Source organism: Dendrobates tinctorius, unplaced genomic scaffold (genome assembly GCF_039654945.1).
Source record: "Dendrobates tinctorius isolate UK_male_01 unplaced genomic scaffold, ASM3965494v1 ptg000011l, whole genome shotgun sequence".
In the NCBI taxonomy this organism is placed as follows: Eukaryota; Metazoa; Chordata; class Amphibia; order Anura; family Dendrobatidae; genus Dendrobates; species Dendrobates tinctorius.
In genome coordinates this window covers 124348959-124362368 of record NW_027361679.1, presented here as the reverse complement: position 1 = coordinate 124362368, position 13410 = coordinate 124348959, and the positions used below count along the sequence as shown (strand labels likewise).

Sequence of the window (13410 nt, the reverse complement as noted above, 5' to 3'; positions counted from 1 at the left end):
CTTTTCTAGGAATGGTCTTCGATACCTCCCAAGGGTTGGTAATCCTCCCTCAAAACAAAGCCCTAGCGCTCCGACAAGGAGTCCAGAAGCTCCAGCAGCTGGTCCCTCACACCGTTTGGTTTGGGATGAGGATACTAGGGAAGATGGTGGCAGCAATGGAAGCAATTCTGTTTGCTCAATTTCATCTTCGACCCCCTACAGCACGCTCTCTTGTCAGCATGGGACAAGAACCCATTCACTCTCGATCAGCGGTGTCGGCTATCCTCTCAGGTCAGGCAATCACTAGAGTGGTGGACGACGAGATCCTCCCTTCAGTGGCAACCGTTTCCCCCAGACCACTGGCTAGTGGTCACGACCGACGCCAGTCTCCTCGGCTGGGGAGCAGTTTTTCGCCACCACACTGCCCAGGGCCGGTGGTCACAACAAAGCTCGTCTCCCGATCAACTTGTTGGAAATACGAGCGATCTGGCAGGCGCTGCAGCATTTCCAGCACCTCCTAGCAGGACGGCCCATTCGGATACAGTCAGACAACGCCACGGCGGTGGCTTATGTAAATCATCAAGGGGGCACGCGCAGCAGGGCAACCATGCGCAAGATAGCACATGTGCTTCATTGGGCCAAGAAAAACCAGATGGTAATTTCGGCAGTCTCCATCCCAGGCATAGAAAATTGCGCAGCGGACTTCCTCAGCCGAAAAGAGGTCGTGGCTGGGGAATGGGCCCTGCACCCCGAGGTCTTCCAGCAAATTTGCCAACGGTGTGGATCTCTGATGGCGTCCAGAATGAACGCCAAGGTGCCTCTGTTCGTCGCTCGGTCACGAGACCCACGAGCGTTCGGGGTGGATGCATTGGTCCTACCATGGAACCAGTTTCGCCTTCCATACCTGTTTCCCCCGTTGCCATTGCTTCCGAGGGTTGTCAGGAAGATCAAAGCAGAGGGGGTCCCAGCAATTCTGCTGGCACCAGACGGGCGTGGTACGCAGATCTTGTGCGGCTGCTCACCGACATCCCATGGCGACTGCCAGAACGCCCAGATATACTGCACCAGGGACCGATCTTCCACCCAAACTCGGGGGCCCTGTGTTTGACGGCTTGGCCGTTGAATCTTGGATTCTAACTCAAGCAGATTTTGAGCGTAAGGCGGTCGCTACAATGGTTAGCGCCAGGAAACCGACCTCGGCGAGAATTTACCACCACAACTGGAAAGTTTTCTTCACTTGGTGTCAAGAGCGGGGTCGTTCGCCCCTGACATTCTCTATTCCCAACATCTTGGCCTTTCTTCAATCAGGCCTAGACTCGGGGCTGGCCCCGAGCTCCCTTAGGAGACAGATATCGGCGTTGTCCGTCCTTTTCCAACGAAAGATGGCTACTAATATGCAGGTAAAGACTTTCCTCCAGGGAGTCTCTCATCTAGTACCTCCATATAAGGCGCCGATGGGCACCTGGGACCTTAACCTGGTCCTGAGTGTTCTGCAGGAAGCGCCTTTTGAGCCGCTACAGGATATTCCCTTATCGTTCCTCTCTTGGAAGGTGGTATTCTTGGTAGCCATTACCTCCGTTAGGCGAGTCTCGGAGTTGGTGGCTCTGTCTTGCCGAGCACCTTTTCTCGCTTTCCACAAGGATAAGGTGGTGCTTAGACCAGCTCCCCTCTTTCTTCCGAAGGTGGTGTCCTCTTTTCACATCAATGAGGATATTGTCTTGCCTTCCTTCTGTCCGACACTGGTGCATAGCGTGGAGAAATCTCTTCACACCTTAGACCTGGTGAGAGCACTCAGGAGGTACGTGTCACGGACGGCACCTTTTCGCCAGACAGATACTCTGTTCGTGCTCCCTGAGGGGCGCAGGAGGGGACTCGCGGCCTCAAAAGCGACCATAGCCAGATGGATCCGTTTAACTATTCAGGAGGCCTATCGCATCAGAGGTGCGCCAGTTCCATCAGGGATCAAAGCGCACTCTACTCGGGCAATGGGCGCCTCTTGGGCGCTTCGGCATCAGGCCTCGGCGGAACAGGTATGCAAGGCGGCGACCTGATCCAGCCTGCACACATTTACTAAACATTACAGTATCCATACTCAGGCTTCGGCGGATGCGAGCCTGGGTAGAAGGATTCTCCAAGCAGCAGTGGCGCACCTTTGAACAAAGAGGTGCATGCAGCTTGGATCGGTGAGTCAATCTCCCACCCAGGGACTGCTTTAGGACGTCCCACAGTACCTGTGTCCCCCAATGAGACGAAGGAGAAACATGGATTTTTGTGAGTACAGACATATTGTTTTCGGCATTAAGGCTGTTATTGTTCTCCCACTGCTTTTGCACTAAACTGGCTTCCGCCCACAATCAGGGCGAGGGTGTATACGGTGGGGGAGGAGCTAACCTTGTGTTGTTGCCTAGTGTCAGCCTCCAGATGGCGGTAGTATACACCCACAGTACCTGTGTCCCGAAATGAGCGTCTCGGAGAAAAGGATTTTACGATGAGTACTCATAAAAATCCATATTGGTTTTTTTTTTTTTACTTATTTATATAGCGCCATTAATTCCACAGCGCTTTACAGACATTATTTTCTTTATGCAGATGTTACCCAGCTACCTACTTCTGGGGTCCTGATCTTCCCCACCTCCACCCTCTTCCATATCACTGGCCCCGGCCAGCACAAGCTCAGTGAGCTCGAAACTCCTCTCCAGGTTTGCAATGCTCCTAAGTGTTTCAAGCTGCACATTTAGATCCATTACCTGGGCTTCTAAATGTGCAACACTCTGATATCGAGCTCAGTTATACAGTACAGACCAATAGTTTTGGACACACCTTCTCATTCAAAGAGTTTTCTTTATTTTCATGACTATGAAAATTGTAGATTCACTCTGAAGGCATCAAAACTATGAATTAACACATGTGGAATTATAGAATTAACAAAAAAGTGTCAAGCAACTGAAAATGTCTTATATTCTAGATTCTTCAAAATAGCCACCTATTGCTTTGATTACTGTTTTGCACACTCTTGGCATTCTCTTGATGAGCTTCAAGAGGTAGTCACCGGAAATGGTCTTCCAAATGTCTTGAAGGAGTTCCCAGAGATGCTTAGCACTTGTTGGCCCTTTTGCCTTCACTCTGCGGTCCAGCTCACCCCAAACCATCTCGATTGGGTTCAGGTTTGAAGATTGTGGAGGCCAGGTCATCTGACGTAGCACCCCATCACTCTCCTTCTTGGTCAAATAGCCCTTACACAGCCTGGAGGTGTGTTTGGGGTCATTGTCCTGTTGAAAAATAAATGATGGTCCAACTAAACGCAAACCGGATGGAATAGCATGCCGCTGCAAGATGCTGTGGCAGCCATGCTGGCTCAGTATGCCTTAAATTTTGAATAAATCACCAACAGTGTCACCAGCAAAGCACCCCCACACCATCACACCACCTCCTCCATGCTTCACGGTGGGAACCAGGCATGTAGAGTCCATCCATTCACCTTTTCTGCGTCGCACAAAGACTTGGTGGTTGGAACCAAAGATCTCAAATTTGGACTCATCAGACCAAAGCACAGATTTGCACTGGTCTAATGTCAATTCCTTGTGTTCTTTAGCCCAAACAAGTCTCCTCTGCTTGTTGCTTGTCCTTAGCAGTGGTTTCCTAGCAGCTATTTTACCATGAAGGCCTGCTGCACAAAGTCTGCTCTTAACAGTTGTTGTAGAGATGTGTCTTCTGCTAGAACTCTGTGTGGCATTGGCCTGGTCTCTAATCTGAGCTGCTGTTAACCTGCGATTTCTGAGGCTGTTGACTCGGATGAACTTATTCTCCGCAGCAGAGGTGACTCTTGGTCTTCCTTTCCTGGGGCGATCCTCATGTGAGCCAGTTTCTTTGTAGCGCTTGATGGTTTTTGCCACTGCACTTGGGGACACTTTCAAAGTTTTCCCAATTTTTCGGACTGACTGACCATCATTTCTTAAAGTAATGATGGCCACTCGTTTTTCTTTACTTAGCTGCTTTTTTCTTGCCATAATACAAATGTTAAGTCTATTCAGTAGGACTATCAGCTGTGTATCCACCAGACTTCTGCACAACACAACTGATGGTCCCAATCCCTTTTTATAAGGCAAGAAATCCCACTTATTAAACCTGACGGGGCACACCTGTGAAGTGAAAACCATTTCCGGTGACTACCTCTTGAAGCTCATCAAGAGAATGCCAAGAGTGTGCAAAGCCGTAATCAAAGCAAAAGGTGGCTACTTTGAAGAACCTAGAATATAAGACATATTTTCAGTTGTTTCACACTTTTTTGTTAATTATATAATTCCACATGTGTTAATTCATAGTTTTGATGTCTTCAGAGTGAATCTACAATTTTCATAGTCATGAAAATAAAGAAAACTCTTTGAATGAGAAGGTGTGTCCAAACTTTTGATCTGTACTGTATTTACCCTCAAACAGATGTTCACAGAATGCATGCATCTCACAAAATGCACACCTGATAGCATTGTCTATGGGGCACATATTAAATGGGGATAAACAGTATAGATAAAAGCAGAAAAACCATGGAAAGCTAGTAAGGAAAACACCAAATTATTTTAAACTATGATATTTTGTTTAACTACACACTTATTTGCAGCCCCCGCACTTAAAATGCAGCCTCCGCACCCCTCAGCAGCATCACTTAGTCCCTGAAACTTGTAGTCCTCCAAACAGCAAAGCACAGGTGTGGCTACTACAAACACTTAAATCACAAGACACTCTCATGACACTTTTATCACAAAATCCCCTTTTCCTTTTTTCACAGACAGACAATTCCCCAAACAAAAACAATGATTACACAGTTATCACAAACTATGATCTTTTTGATTCACTATGCACTTATCTGCAGCCCCCCACTTAAAATGCCACCCCTGCTTTGCTTATCAGCCTTGCTAAAGGCCCTTTTACATTTAAAGGCCCTTTTACATTTAGCGATGCACCAGCGATCCGACCAGCGATACCACCCGGTCAGGATCGCTGGTGCATCGCTAAATGATAGCTACTGAGCTTCCACACAGGAAGATCTCACAGCGATGCAGCAGCAACGCAGCGCACGATACTCACCTTTCACACACAGCGATCCTGACGTCCTCCCGCCCGCCTCCACGCGTCGCTCGTCTCACACAGCAGGAAGCGCCCGACGAGAAATGGAGCCGCCCGATCTCGCGCGATCAGCGATGGACAGTGGGGGAGCCGGTCGGAGGTAAGTATCACACATAGCGATATCGCTATAACGTCACAAAACCAGTGACGTTTTAGCGATATTGCTAGCGATATCGCTATGTGTAAAACCCCCTTAAGAGTCCCTAGAATTTGTTGTTCTTCAACCCCTTGAACACGGCTCTGACCCCTCCTGGGTGCTTGTGCGCCCCTCAGGCATGGTCTTGGACCCTCTCTTTTTCGTATCCCAGAAAAGTGACCTCAGGCTTCCTTGATTGCTCAGAGTTCTCCACAGCCAAGTATCTTTCCACGAGGCTGACAAGATAATCTGCATTCTGGGGAGCTCCATGGGCAACCCGGCTTTGCACAGATTTAGGTAGTGTATAAATCGGTAAACTACCATTCTTTCTACCATCTGTGCTGAAGAACAGGTCTCTGGCTGCAGCTATTTTTTCACCGGTGTAAGAGGTCGAACACCTGAGGCCAGGTCGGTTTGTCCCTTTGGTAGCACCAGTGGTGGACCTTTTGCACCCTCACTGCCAGTTTTACGCTCAAATGTGCCATAATTTCCACCTTGAGCTTGTCGTATTCCTTGGCATCTTGCAAAGCAAGGTCATAGCATGCTTTCTGCAGTTCCCCAGTAAGGTGTGGAGTTAAGAACTCTGTCTTTGTTGCTTCTCACAAAATTAGAATATCATCAAAAAGTTAATTTATTTCAGTTTTTCAATTCAAAACAGAGTGATGTATTTCAAATGTTTATTTCTGTTAATGTTGATGATTATGGCTTACAGCCAATGAAAACCCAAAAGTCATTATCTCAGTAAATTAGAATACTTTATAACACCAGCTTGAAAAATTATTTTAAAATCCAAAATGTTGTCCTACTGAAATGTATGTTCAGTAAATGCACTCAATACTTGGTCGGGGCTCCTTTTGCATCAATTAATGCATCAGTGCGGCGTGGCATGGAGGCAATCAGCCTGTGGCACTGCTGAGGTGTTATAGAGGCCTGGGTTGCTTTGATAGCAGCCTTCAGCTCGTCTGCATTGTTGGGTCTGATGTCTCTCATCTTCCTCTTGATAATAGCTCATAGATTCTCTATGGGGTTAAGGTCAGCGAGTTTGCTGGCCAATCAAGCACAGCGATACTGTTGTTTGTGAACCAGGTATTGGTAGTTTTGTCAATGCAAACAGGTGTCAAATCCTACTGGAGAATTAAATTTCCTCCTCCTAAAAGCTTTTCAGCAGAGGGAAGCATGAAGTTCTCTAAGACTTCCTGGTAGACGGCTGCGCTGACTTTGGCTTTGATAAACACAGTGGACCTACACCAGGATTCCCAAACTATCACTGACTGTGGAAACTTCACACTATACCTCAAGCAGCTTGGATTGTGTGCCTCTCCACTCTTCCTCCAGACTCTAGGACTTTTTGTTTTCCAAACTAAATGCAAAATTTACATTCATCTGAAAACACCTTGGACCACTGAGCACCAGTCCAGTTCTTTTTCTCCTTGGCGCAGGTAGGATGCTTCTGGCCTTGTCTATTGGTCATGAGTGGCTTGACACAAGGAATGCGACACTTGTAACCCATGTCCTGAATACACATCTTAGAGTGGTGGCTCTTGAAGCAATGACTCCAGCAGCAGTCCACTCCTTGTGAATCTCCCCAAAATTTATGACTGGCCTTTTCTTAACAATCCTCTCAAGGCTCCGGTTATCCCGGTTGATTGTTCACCTTTTTCTACCACGCTTTTTCCTTTCACTCAGTTTCCATTAATATGCTTGGATACAGCACTCTGTGAACAGCCAGCTTCTTTAGCAATGACCTTTTGTGACTTGCCCTTCTTGTGGGGTGTGTCAATGACTGTCTTCTGGACATCTGTCAAGTCAGCAGTCTTCCCCATGATTGTGGTGCCTACTGAAACAGACTAAGGGACCTTTTCAAATGCTTAGGAAGCCTTTACAGGTGTTTTTTGTTAATTATTCTAATTTACTGAAATAAGACTGCTTTTGGGCTTTCCTTTGCTGTAAGCCATAATCCTCAACATTAACCCCTTCCCGACCAATGACGTAGGCGTCGTGGTATAAATCGCGTTCCTGCAAGTTACCTGACCCGCAGGTATAGCACGACCTGCAGTTAACCCCAGGGGGGTGGCTTCCCCCCCCCCCCCCCCCCCTGTGGTTAGAAATATTACAATCCAGCACTGGCTGATGCTGCAATAGCAAATCTGATTGGAGATAGCCAAATCTGATTGGAGGGGTGGTGTCAAAGAATGGCTGCCCTTGCTCTTCACCCTCATCCCGTCCGTGGAAGGTGAAGAGCGAGGTGCTGCCTGCCGCCCTGAAACCTGACAGGTCCCTGCTTGCTGCTGCCGCCTCCAATCACCGCCTGCTACCACAGATCACCACGCCTGCTGAAGCCGATCTACCCTCTGGTACTGTGCACCGCTCCCCTCTGCTGCCTAATTCCACCCCTCCTGCCCCAGTAATCACCCCCCCACTCCTCTGATCGCCCCCCATGCCCAGGTGATCGCCCCCCAGCCCTGTAATCACCCCCCTGCTGCTGCTGTCGCCGCTGATCTCCCCTCTGTGCTGTTCTCCGCTCCCCTCTGCTGCCTGATTCCACCCCCCCAGCCCTGTGATCACCCCCCCTGCACCAGTAATCGCCCCCCCTGCCCCTGTGATAACCCCCTGCCCAGGTGATCACCCCCTGCTAACGTGATCGCCCCCAGCCCTGTAATCACCCCCCCATGCTGCTGCCATCGATCTCTCTGGTGTCCTCTGCTGCCTGATTCCACCCCCTGCCCCTGTGATCATCCCCCTGCTGCTGGTCCCTCCTGCTCCCCCGCGCCTGACAGCCTGCTCCTGTTCCCCCACGCCTGACAGCCCCCTCCTGCAGTAGAACGTTTCACCACTCGCGCGCACACACACTATAATAAAGTTTAGATTTTTTTACACACACGCAGTCACGCCCAACCTAGCACTAGTGCCCCCTCCTGGACTCCCGTCCCTGAAAATTTTGCTCCACGGATTCCTGATTTCGTTCCCCAATCAGAAATCCAGTTTGAGACTGCCAACTTCAGGGAAATACACTTTTTCAAAGTCTATTTCTCGGAGTCAATTGTCAGTCTCATGGTGGAGCAAACAAACTTGTATGCCCTGCAATTTTTTGCTGAAAACTCGATTTGTTCATTTTCTACTTGGAGTCCCGTTGACTCTGTAGAAATAATGAACTATTGGGGACTGGTCCTTCACATGGGTATTGTGAAGAAACCAGAAATTAGCCAATACTGGAGTACTGATATTTTATATCAAACTCCAGTATTAGTTATGGTTATGAGTCACAGACGTTTTGAGGCGATTCATAAGTTTCTCCACTTTAGGGACAACGCTGACAGCCTTCCCCGCGATGACCCGAATTTTGATAGACTGTTCAAAATTCGGCCGGTCATCGAACACTTCAGCAACAAGTTTGCTGAAGTGTACACTCCCCAAAGGGAAATTTGTGTGGATGAATCCCTCATCCACTTCAAAGAGAGGATTCAGTTTAGTCAGTACCTGCCCAGCAAAAGGGCGAGGTACGGGATAAAACTCTTCCCTGAGGGTACACTGTCAACTTTAGAGTTTACCAAGGGAAGAGACACCAAGATCGAGCCCCCAGAATGCCCACCTGCTCTGGGGGCGAGTGGGAAAATAGTGTGGGATTTGGTCCACCCACTGCTTGATAAAGGTTACCATCTGTATGTTGATAACTTTTATATCCCTTTGTCGCTAATTGAGCAGCCTCTCTGAAAGGGTGAGAGCCTAGCCCAATGTAGCGGCAACATGGTTGTGGTCAAGTTCAAAAGAGACATCTTTTTTCTTGACAACAATCCATGGTCCCGGCCCCATGGCCACCACCGTTCGAGGTACCCCAGCACAAGTCCACAAACCGGACTGTGCCCTGGGGTACAACAAATACATGGGGGGAGTTGATCTTTCTGATCAAGTCCTCCAGACCTATAGTGCCATGCGGAAGGTGAAGGTGTGGTATAAAAAACTGGCTGTGCACATCGTACAAATGGCACTGTATAACGCATTTGTGCTGTCACGATGTGCAGGCCAGACCAACACCTTCCTTCAGTTCCAGGAGGCGGTGATAAAGGCCCTGATTTTTGGAGACTAGGACAGAGCGCGCCCCAGCACCCCAGGAACTCAAGTTTCCCATATGGTACCAGGGCAACATGCTCCCACTAAGTCGAGAGCGAAAAAAGGTGCCGGGTATGCTATAAAAGGGGGATAAGAAGGGAAACTTGTTTCCAATGTGAAACGTGTCCTGACAAACCCGCACTGTGTTTGAATGAATGCTTTATTATTGATCATGTGTCCGGGGACTAAACACATCTTGACATTCCCCTACTGAACTCACCCACACCAGCCTGACATACACAACACCACACACACCAACATGACGTAGTTTGTCAGGCTGGTGTGTGTGGCGTAGTGTACGTCAGGTTAGTGTGTGTGTGGTGTATACTACACCACACACACCAACCTGACCTACACTATACACCACACACCAACCTGACGTACACTACGCCACACACACCAACCTGACGCAGTTTGTCAGGTTGGTGTGTGTGGTGTAGTGTATGTCAGGTTGGTGTGTGTGGCGTAATGTACGTCACGTTGGTGTGTGTGTGTGTGTGTGTGTGTGTGTGTGTGTGTGGTGTATACTACACCACACACACCAACCTGACGTACACTACACCACACCACACACCAACCTGACATACACTACACCACACACACACCAACCTGACTTGGTGTATGTTAGGTTGGTGTGTAGTGTAGTAAACACCAATCTGACATACACTACATACTTTCCATACGCGACATGGTGTCCGCTAACTATTGGAGCTAATTTTCCCTTCAAAAAGTCAAATGGCGCTCCTCCCTTCTGAGCCCTGTCGTGCGCCCAAACAGTGGTTTATGATCACATATGAGGTATCGGTGTACTCAGGAGAAATTGCCCAACAAATTTTAGCATCCATTTTATCCTGTTGCCTATGTGAAAATGAAAAAAATTATGCTAAAAGAAAATTTGGGTTGGAAAAATTAAAATGTCCATTTTTTCCTTCCACGTTGCTTTAGTTCCTGTGAAGCACCTGAAGGGTTAATAATCTTCTTGAATGCAGTTATGAGGGGTGCAGTTTTTAGAATGGTGTCACTTTTGGGTATTTTCTGCCATATAGACCCCTAAAAGTGACTTCAAATGTTAGGTGGTCCCTAAAAAAACGGTTTTGTATATTTTGTTGTAAAAATGAGAATTTGCTGGTCAACTTTTAACCCTTATAACTTCCTAACAAAAAAAAAAAAATTGTTTCCAAAATATATAGTATAGTAGACATGTGGTGAAATGTTATTTATTAACTATTTTGTGTCACATACCTTTCTGGTTTAACAGAATAAAAATGTAAAAAATGTAAAAATTTGAACATTTGTGAAATTTTCACAATTTTCGCCAAATCTCCGTTTTTTTCGCAAAAATTATCGACCTAACATGAAGCCCAATATGTCACGAAAAAACAGTCTCCGAATCACTAGGATCTGTTGAAGCGTTTCCTGAGTTATTACCTCATAAAGGGACACTGGTCAGAATTGCAAAAAATGGCCAGGTCATTAAGGTCAAAATAGGCTGGGTCATGAAGGGGTTAACAGAAATAAACACTTGAAATAGATCACTCTGTAATGACTATATAATGAGTTTCACTTTTTGTATTGAAGAACTGAAATAAATTAACTTTTTGATGATATTCTAATTTTGTGAGAAGCAAAGTTTTGTCAGAATAGACACAATACTTGAGCATGATTCTACTCCCACCACAGCACGGGCATTAGGCATGTCAGGCACAGCTGGTAAATCAACACTGACTTCTCGTCAGCTTCAGCTTGTTCCCTCCCAGACACTTCACATTTGTTGATCACTCACCAGCTCCAACACACAGACTGCTCAGCTTCCTGCAGCTGATGGAACACCAAATGAACTCAGGACCAAATGAACTAGGTTTTAACCCTCTCCTACCTGGCTTTCTACAATCGTTATAAAAGGAAATGAGGAGTACCTGCAAAGCACATAGTATATAGATCATTTGCTTCTGTTATTTTTTTCAGGCTGTCATCTTTGCAATTGCTGCCACAGAGCGAATGAGCTATAAAGAAGCTGAAGCGAAATACTTAAAAGGACCCTTAGTCTCTAAAAGGTATATCCAGTAAATATATAGAAGGCATTTATAATAGAACATAATTGTGGTTACACTGTCTTAATTTTTATTTCAGGGAAAGAAGACTGTTTGAGGAACAGATCTTAGAAAAGAAGAAATCTAAGCCAGTCAAGTAGACTAAAATGAAAAAGTATTTTAAGAGAATGATTTTGGAATTTGACTGACTAAAAACCTTTGTTCTTGCTCCTGAGTTCAAACATTAAGATTTTGACTTCCATTCTTCACAGTTTGGCTGTGTTTTATATGCCAGTATTGCCCCAATTTCTGCTCCTGTGCAAACATGATCTCCTAACAGTAGTTTTGCCCTATATTGAACAATCGAACGTGTGCCTATGGTTTATCATGTCACATTGCTGCATTTTTTTCCTGTTTTCAGTGTTCCTTTGATATTCAAATACCTTCGGACCAATATGAGGTGCACATTGTAAATCTTCTCAGGGTCTTGACATTCTGGTTTTTCCATTTTGAAACAGAAATGTAACCATTGGTGCTTAGTTAATATTTGTTTTGCTAAAACTAGTGATGAGCGAGTATACTCGTTGCTCTGGTTTTTCCGAGCATGCTCGGGTGTCCTCCGAGTATTCTGGCGTGCTCGGAGATTTAGTGTTTGTCTCTGTAGCTGCATGATTTGCGGCTGCTGGACAGGCTGAATACATGTGTGGAATTCCTAACAAACAGGCATTTCTCACATGTGTTCAGCCTGTCTAGCAGCCGCAAATCATGCAGCTGCGTCGACAAACACTAAATCTCCGAGCACGCCAGAATACGCGGAGATCACCCGAGCATGCTCAGAAAAACCAGAGCAACGAGTATACGCGCTCATCGCTAGCTAAATCCTTTTGACAAGACATTTTTGTTGTTAAATACATATTTTAGTTTTATGTCCGCTGTTTACGTTATATTTTCTCTGGTAAAACCTCATCTCCTCAGGGTATAGCGTACTTGGCCTCGAACACAAGGATCCATATACTATAACCACTAATGGAGAGCAACAAGCATTCTGCTCCATGCTTTTTGCTCACTGGAAAATGTTTACTTCTAGATGATGTGCATTGTGAAATAGCCCTGATTTTAAGTTCAAGTCCGCGATTAAGAAAAAAGTACATTTTTTTGCACACTACCTGCTGCACTGATCCAAGCGTAATCGTTCCCGCATTGTATATACTTTGTTTTCCTTTTAAAAAAAGAAAAAAGTTATATTTTTACTTTTATAATTTTGGACAAGGTATAAATGCAAAAAGAAATGCTGAAAAATACTAAGAAATAAACCTTTATATGCATCCTCTTCTTTGCGTGAAACCTTTTCAATGAAGTATACACTATTTTTCTACAGCAATCTTGCATCTATCTGGATATTACTTTGCTGCACCACATCCTGTTTTGCAAGGCTCAAGTATTGCATCTGTTAAAGCGTGCAGTGTTGCATTGGTATGGAAGGTAAATGGTTAGAAAGGAAGAACTGACTGTAGTGATACTGAAGGTTGTGCACCCCCAAATTTGTAGGCACCTCCATTGATCACTAGAATGGAGGTCTTGAATCTCTTGTTCGTCTCTAACCATACAACTGCATTGAGGAGTTATTTGAATCAAGTGGTTAAAAAAAAATATACCATAAATACATTTACAGCACCACTGCAGCAGATCACGTATGTGAGTGAGTGTAATGCTTGTAGCCTCATACTCACCAGTAGTCTTCACCCTTTTTTAGCCCCTCTCCAGCACCACCGGACTGCAGTTGTGACTTGCCAAATAACACACTGGTTGATATGTGAAGCAGAGGTCTTTTTTTTTTTTTGTCTTCTCAATATAAATCTCTGCAATCTGAGCCTCGTTTTTGAGTCCCATGGACTTGTATTGAGATCCATTAGCTTACAAAAGTTGTTACTTAGTGCCGGAGCGGGTCTGATAACAGATACAGACACTGACCGGTGAGTATATAACTGCATGCATTACAGTTACATATGTGACCCCCTAACAAAAGAAATGCTGGAG

General features: G+C 45.9%; 1 protein-coding gene across 8 annotated transcripts in view; it reads left to right on the top strand.

Moving 5' to 3' along the window:
• Positions 1 to 12027, top strand: part of PWWP3A (PWWP domain containing 3A, DNA repair factor) — a 143166-nt gene extending 131139 nt beyond the window's left edge. For 7 of the 8 annotated variants that reach the window (XM_073547210.1, XM_073547235.1, XM_073547222.1 and 4 more), the window contains exons 13-14: positions 11309 to 11397; positions 11474 to 12027. In XM_073547210.1, coding sequence (XP_073403311.1) covers positions 11309 to 11397; positions 11474 to 11534 — 150 coding nt within the window. In that variant the 3' untranslated portion in view covers positions 11535 to 12027. The remainder of the gene's footprint in view (positions 1 to 11308; positions 11398 to 11473) is intronic. The other variant, XM_073547228.1, reaches the window with a different exon arrangement.
• Positions 12028 to 13410: the final 1383 nt, after the last annotated feature.